A 7,877-nucleotide genomic window follows, 5' to 3' on the forward strand; every position below is an offset into this window, starting at 1 on the left:
GGAGGCTGTGGCTCCTGCCGAAATCGGAGAGCAATCATGGCGAGTGAAACAGTACACTTCATCTGGAAATGACCAAGCCCTCCGAATTTCATTGGACTTAGTGGATGAACTGAGAGATGAAGCTTCAACACGAGCCGAGAGATATCGAGCTTGTATGACTAAAGCATATAATGACAGAGTCAAACCAAGATCTTTCCAAGTAGGAGATCTGGTATTGAGAAAATCTGACATCTTGAAGTCTGTGGGCAAGCTGGATCCGAAATGGGAAGGCCCCTATAAAGTAATTGAGATCGTGAAGATGGGAACATATCGCCTCCAACATTCAGATGGAAGAATACTTCCCAGGCCTTGGAACGTGGCCAATCTGAAGAAGTTTTATGCATAAACTGCAGCTCTCGTCAATAATAGGCTAAATTTATTAGCATATTTTCCTTATGTTTTCATATTACAATTTTGTGATACATTGTTCAACTAATTTGATTATTGTTTTTATATAAACAGATTACTTTGTCGAAAGCATATCATATCTCCTCTCCTATACTAACGCTTACTTACGACATAAACGTCATAGACCCTAGCAATCATAAAAAATTCCCAACAGTAAGAGGCTTGGCCAGCCCCTTGGGACATTTGAACTTATGACGCTGTAAGAGGTCAGGACGACATAATAACATTATAAGTCCCGGGATACCTCACCACGCATCAAGTGGGTTTAGGAATTCCCCATGAGACAAAATCTTGGGAGATTGATCCCCTCCCAAGTACTCCATTGTTAAAGCGATAGTATTTTATTCATCAAACAAGTATGCAATAGCAACTTCAAAATGCAAAAGAGATATGATAATCGACAAATCCTTACTTACTCAAAAAGAAAAAAAAAGAGTCTATGACTTTGACTCTCTCAAAAAAAAATTTTGCCCAAAAGTGGCAAGAAATAATAAAGCTAAACTGGTCCACGGCTCCAAAGAGTAGTCTCCATATAGCTCTGATACACACCGTCATTATTGGTTGTATAAGCTAAAAATTCGAACGCAAAGCTTCGATCATCTCCTCATCACCCAGACCTCCCAGTAAATCTCCTAAGGGAGGATCCGAGTCATCGTCAACTCGGGCAATACTAGGCTCCGGAATTTGGGGGTGAATCATCATAATAATTTCCTCTGGAACTAGTTGAGTTTTCCGTAGTTCTTTGCGGCAATCCACTACAACTTCATCATGAATAACGATCGCCCGCTGAATCACTTCATCTCTAAAATCTGTGGACTCTCGGTAGCATTCAATTGCTTTTTCTCCGGTACTTCGCAAGAGATTCTTGCCTATTGATGAATTGAGAAAAGTCTCACCGGTCTCCGATTCATGGGAATATTTTCCCCTAAGTAGCTCCATATCCTTGCACATGGCATCATACTTTTTGGATTTCTCTTCAAGCTCCTTTTGTGACTTGAGAAAATCATCTCGGGCCTTAGCACCTTCCTCGCCGAGTCTTTTGCACTCACCCCTTAATGACGCCAGCTCGTCATCAAATTTTCTCCCGGAATTTCGAGACCTCTCTTCTCGAAATTGAAAAGTTTGGGCAAGCGATAAAATCTGCAAAGACCCATAGATAAGGAGTATTGTTTACTACATAAAAATCATAACAAATATCAAACGTATAATAATATACCTGGAAGGCAGACGAGGCAAGAGACCGAGTTAATACTTCGGTAGGCTGAGGCAGTAGATGCAACCTGTCATGATCTCCAATGAGATTAGCTCCGGTTCGCCAACCAATCTCTGAATCCTTCAAATCCCAAAAAGAACCAGCATTATTCTTGTGATTCACACCCTCCAAGAACAAGTGACGACCCTCACAAGTATCGGGAGGAACTGTTCGTTCATCCTCACGTCTTCTTTTTGGATTTATTCTACCATTAGCATTCTCCCTAGTACGGGTATCACGGTCAGCATCATTTCTTCTACCACCATTCCTTCGGTCACGAGTGTCAGTATTTTTAGATGGAGGACCAGAACAATTGACACGGTCGGATGGCCCGGGCGAATTCCTCCTCCTTGGAATCCCATGGGAATTGTGATTACCTCGATCCATTGGTGACTCTTTTTTCGATGTCTTTGACGGAGTTTTCTCGTTTTTCTCTATGCAAGCGCGAACCTCCGCCAAACTTAATTTGTCACCTACAAACAAACACAAAGAGAAGAGTGACAATGATCAGTAAATAAATTTAATAAATTTTAAATTACCACGAGTAGAAGAATCCAAAGAAGACGCAAAATACAGTCATCAAAATTCAATTTGAACAAAGCATTACCGGCAGGAATCAAACTTTTTGGGTCAACCAACTCCTGGAAGAGGCCTAAGGAACGACATTCAAGTTGCAATTCACGGTGGATTTTGCTAAAAATAATTTTCCTATGGCCTGGATTCCAAACTATGGGAACCTCCCAACCATAATCCCATACATAAACAAAATTTTTTCTCCAATCATTTTTTGGAGATGGACAACGAGATAAAAACTTACAATCTCCCCGAGGTAGAAAATAAGTATAGGAACCCGGCATGGAGCGACGCACCGAGAAAAGCGCATAGAATAAGTCTATAGTCGGGGACATTTTGATTTCACTCACTCTACGTAGGAAACACGTAAAGAGGAGAATCGCACTTGGTGTTAATTGACTTAAACTCACCCCGAGACTATCTACAATTTCTATCAAAAGGGCATGAGGAGGGAGCGAGAAACCAAAATTAAAGTACTCCAGATATACAGTAAAATATCCCGGAGGCGGTTCATGGCAAAGATCTCCATTTTTGGGAATCTTAAGGATATTTTTAGAGGATAAGTCAAATTTTTTTACTTGGACTTAAAATCTCCGACTCGTCCAAAAGACGCTCGCTCACTCCTCCCGAAGACTCTTCAGAACCACTATTATCGCAAGAATTCGGGTTTCTATCAATTTTTAAACAAGGTGGTCTCGTCATATCACGAGATACCACTGTTTTCAAATCACTCAAAGAATATAAACATTCGTCAATTTCATTGTCATCGCCAGATTCAGCTGGCGAGGAGGGATAAATTTCTCGGTTAGCAACCAACACCGAAAATACTTTACCCCGTGGAGGATGCCCTGCAATGATTTTTTAGAAAAAATATATATATAAAATAAAAATATATTTTACCAAAAAATAATATTAATTAAATAATAATAAATCAAATAATAGCATTAGATACATGGTAATTGGTTCTTAAATAATATGCATCGTGTATATATATGTATATGTATATCTATCACAGATGGGTTCATCTTCTCCAACACCGTCCGCCGCCTCACCACCGGCCGCAGCTCCCTTCGGCGAGCCGTTGGTCGCTCAACACCATCATCTCCGACCGGCTGCTTACCTCGCGTCGTCGCGCCACCCCGGTCTCCGGCAGCCACCAGCAACTGAGCTGCCGTCGTCCTAGTCCCGTCGAGTCCAGATTTGGATAGCTCGAAGGCTAATCCATGGCTGGGACATCGACGATAGTCATTCACCGAGTCCAGATCTGGGCGTCTCCATGAGCAGTCGAGGAGGTCCCATAGCTGGCCCTTGGCTCCTCGGTATCACCATCGCATCACCATCGCACCACCATCGCCTCTCCTATATGTTGCCGCCCACTCGTCGTCTCGACGAAGAAGATGATAACCCATAGCCAGCGATGGAATATTGATACACATATACACATATATTCGATATATACATACAAATAAAATCTCCAATCTAAGGGATGAAGCGGACGAAGCAAAGGAAAGGGATGAAGCGGACGAAACAAAGGTAGGAGGAGATTTGAGAATAATATTGTGTAATTAATAAAGGTAAGTGAGTGGGAAAGAATCTGAGCACGTATACACAAGACCAAACTTGTTCCAAACTAAAAAAAAAGGGACAGAAGGTGGAATATAGTAATTAAAATATTTAATACCTGCCATAGGCGTCCAATGAATTGTATTTCCTCTAACAATTTGGAGAATGCGACCTAGCAAATACTGCAAAAAAGATTCAGAAATAAAATCGAGTTAGTAAGTTGTGATGAGTGCTATACCGCAGTGCTGAATTTATAATGACAGTAGTTGATAGAATCCTACTTGGTTTCTACAATTAATATTCTAGCAGAATTTTAATTCTATCCAATTACATGGGGATTGTTATTATTCTACCAGAATTTTAATTCTACTACATCACAGTCCTAATCAGATTTCTCCATCATGGTTTCTCCATCATGGTTTCTCCATACCTGACCGGGCAGGTCGATCCCCGTAATTTTCGTAGTGGCTCAAAATATTCGTTCTCGGCAACTAAATTTTTGACAATACTCCGATACAAATTCTACTCTCGGGCCTCTCCACACACGCGACATGCCCGAGAATGGGGGGCCTATGATAGGTTACACCTAAAAATTCAACTGGGCCTGAGCCCAATCATGAAGGTCCACTCCGAATATTTTTAAGGCCCAAGCTTATTTAAATATTATATATATTTAATTCAAGCAGGCCCTGAATTCTACAAAGGCCCATAAGAGGCTTAAGCCCGTGAAACTCTCCGAATATCTATAAATAGCTCAAGTCACTTCATTATTAAGGTACACACTTTCTTAAGCAATAGATCGCTCTACTCTCGATTATTATTCCTTGAGTAATAACTGACTTGAGCGTCGGAGTGCCTTCGCCGGGAACCCTCCCGGCTCCTCTGACTTTGTTTTGTGACGTAGGAACAACCCACTGAAGATCTCCATCGGGAACATACAAGGACTTACTGATACTCCGGACTTTGCGGAAGCAACGTGTCACATACAAGTGATTTTTGGCTACATCAGTAAGTATATAAAAAAAAAAAATTCCGCATATTTATTTATTAATTATAGAGTTAGGGTCGTTACAACATAAATATACCGAACATGCTGAACTTAATCATAACTGAGCTTACTGAACATAGTTGAGCATATCATTTTCAAAATTGTCTATGATTTATATCCGTAAGTGTGACTAAATCTGTGCCGACTGATCAGTCTCTTAAATCAACGTACGTGGCGGTGACAAGTCACCTTTATGCCGGTAGTAAACTACCTCCTGAACTGTGCTGGTGGTAAACCACCTCTGAACTGTGTTGTCGCACCACTTCAATTCCCATCATAAAATATTTTATTGCTCAACTCTTAATCATGATCATATATAACTGAATATTTCATGTATGCATGCACTGAAAAGATGTCCGTAATATATATTTAATTAATTTTCATAATAAAAATACTTATACTTCAAAATAACTTTCATGCATAAAATAAATTAAATATATATATTCCGGACTTAGTAAATTTTCATGGGTTGGTCCAGACTGCTGATCACTCAATCTAAGCCCATTAAATCTTAATATGACCCATTAACTAAATAAAAATTCAATTGCTAATTAATTCTTAAATAAAAGCTCTTAATCATAAATGGGCCTAAATAAAAACATTTAAGCCCATTAACTTAAACTAAGCCCAAAAATTATATTTTAGCCCAAATAAATTACTTAAACTTAACTGGGCCTAAATAAAAATATTTAAGCCCATTAACTTAATTAAGCCCAATAAATTCCTAGACTGGCCCAAAAATCCACGGACCGACCCAAAAATTCCCATGGGCTCCCAAACCCATAAAAATTATTGGGCTAACTTAAATAAATTATTTAAGGCCCCAAATAAATTATTTGGAAGCCCAATAATTTTCTAAACATTTAATTTGGCCTAAAAAACCACTTAAACTAATAAATACCTTAAAAATGAAATACCCGAGCCCGACTCACCTAACACGGACCCGGACCCAACTAACATAACCCATGACCCCTATGACCCGACCCGGACCACCCAGCCCGAGCCCAGCCCAAAATAAAACCCAGAAGTTCAAAACTTAACCCAAGCAGATTTCTGCTCACGACCAACTCCGTGCAGCTGTACTAATTCCTTTTGTTCTCTATGATCAGACACTATTTGACCATGAAACCAGTGTTGTCGGAACCCGACCGGACCGACCGGTTCTACCGGGAACCGACGGTCAAACCGGTCCGGGTACATGCTAAAAACCGGAAATGCGGTTAAACCGTAAAAAACCGAGTTGAACCGGTAAAACCGGTAAACCGGCCGGTTATTTAAAACCGGCTGGTTATTTCAAATTTAAAAAAAAATAAAAAAATAAAAATTAGAAGGTGCTGGGTTTGTTCTATTTTTTCCATATTGAGCAGACAGTTTTCCAATTTCTCTCATTCTCGATCCCCAATTACAAGACCGCCACTTTCGCCGCCCTATGCACCGCCGTCCGCCGATCAGAAGAATAGATTGACACCATATTTGGACATCTTTCGACACCCACTTTCTATCGCTATATATATTGGAGTCTCAACCCCCTAATTTTACAATAGTAAGTTCATAACCTCTTTTTTTCAATTTTTATGTTCAAATTTGTTAGAAAATGATCGATTTATGATTTAATAGTGCTGATTTGAATATATGGATTATGGCACCCGAAAATTAATGTTATAAGCTTGAGAACCAAAAGAATTGTTAAGATCCCATTGATTATGAGGGTATTGATAAAACTGATTTTTGGGTTATGGAAGAAGAAAACTCTTCACCTATTCTTGACATAAATGAGTTAGATGACAAGCTTTATGGTGAGGAAGCTCTTCCAAAAAATGCTCACGAAGAAGGTGAATTTTTTTGCCTTTAAATAATTGTTGCTTGATTAATATCTTAATGTTTTTATTGCTTTTACTTTTTTTTTATAAAAACTTATTTTCTTATTTTTTTCATAGATTTAGATAAAGTTATTGGTGAAATGCAATAAGCTCCTTCTTTGGAATTGGATGAACTTTTTAATGTTGGTGATGAAGATGATTGTGAAAGAACACTTCAAGAATTGGATACAGCATGGGCGGCAAGGGAAACAACTTGAAAGTTGAAAGACATTAGTGACATATATATAATTTAAACTCTATGTTTGAGAGTTTTTATAACGTGCATGCTTAAACTTGTTTTCTTGGAAATTTAAACTTGGTTAGCTTTTGATTATATGTTATGTGTAATTTGAAGTTTGAACTTTAGAATTTGGCATTTGATTTTTATATGGATATTTGTTGAATTTTACTTTAAAAATTTAGTTAAACTTATAAAGTAATGAATAATAAATATATTATTATTTTCTTTATTATATAAAATAAATATAATATTAATTTTTATTAATTCGGTTGAACCGTCCGGTTGAACCGGTCGAACCGGTTGAACCGAATGCACTATAGGTGGAAAACGATTACAAACAACAGACATCATCTGCGCGCGCGCGCAGGTGAGCTGTGTTGCCAAATACAATCGTTCTCCCTACTCCGATCATATTTTTCCGCGAAACTACTTCACAATCCTAGAAGACATCTATAGGTTTCGATCAAGACAAAAACCAGCCCAATCCGTGACATGAGCAGTTCACACGAAGCTCTGCACCAGACCCCCATTTCCTCCTCGCGCGTAGACATGAGCAGCAACCAAACTTTCGTTCGTGCCGCTTGCTCCGATAACCATTGACCGTGAAACCACTTCTGAGACTTATCTAACATCCTATAGGTTCAAACCCAACAAACCACGCACTAAATCGTGGCCTGAGGAAGGAGAACGAACCTCACTTCCTCGGAACCCTAAACTTGTGTGAGCTGCTACTCAGAAGAAGATAGCTTCATTTCCAGCCTATCTCAGCCTCAAACCCCGACCTAGCTCGACCCTAGGGACAACCATACACGTCTCTAGCCATGTACCAGCAGCCATGTTCAACCCATGCAAGAAAAACGTGAGGATGAGATGCAAACAAGCCATATTCATGAG

At 39.3% G+C, this 7,877-nt stretch overlaps 1 protein-coding gene and 1 long non-coding RNA gene across 4 annotated transcripts; one reads left to right on the plus strand and one right to left on the minus strand.

Annotated features, from left to right (window-relative positions):
- Positions 1-714: 714 nt before the first annotated feature.
- Positions 715-4,847, minus strand: LOC140883861 (uncharacterized). Of its 3 annotated transcripts, none has more exons than XM_073290461.1 (4): positions 4,785-4,847; positions 3,954-4,017; positions 1,664-2,172; positions 715-1,587 (listed from the first exon to the last, which is right to left on the minus strand). In XM_073290461.1, the coding sequence occupies exons 2-4, from the start codon at positions 3,958-3,960 to the stop codon at positions 1,018-1,020; spliced, it is 1,086 nt and encodes a 361-aa protein (XP_073146562.1). In that variant the 5' UTR covers positions 3,961-4,017; positions 4,785-4,847; the 3' UTR covers positions 715-1,017. The 3 variants fall into 3 exon arrangements, with proteins under 3 accessions (XP_073146562.1, XP_073146561.1, XP_073146560.1); XM_073290460.1 differs by having other exon boundaries at positions 4,676-4,841; XM_073290459.1 differs by having other exon boundaries at positions 4,266-4,841.
- Positions 4,848-6,628: 1,781 nt separating this feature from the next.
- Positions 6,629-6,931, plus strand: LOC140879361 (uncharacterized). The gene is made up of 2 exons (XR_012149398.1): positions 6,629-6,715; positions 6,821-6,931. It is a non-coding gene; the product is annotated as an uncharacterized lncRNA (long non-coding RNA).
- Positions 6,932-7,877: the final 946 nt, after the last annotated feature.

Source organism: Henckelia pumila, chromosome 2 (assembly GCF_033568475.1).
Source record: "Henckelia pumila isolate YLH828 chromosome 2, ASM3356847v2, whole genome shotgun sequence".
Classification (NCBI taxonomy): Eukaryota; Viridiplantae; Streptophyta; class Magnoliopsida; order Lamiales; family Gesneriaceae; genus Henckelia; species Henckelia pumila.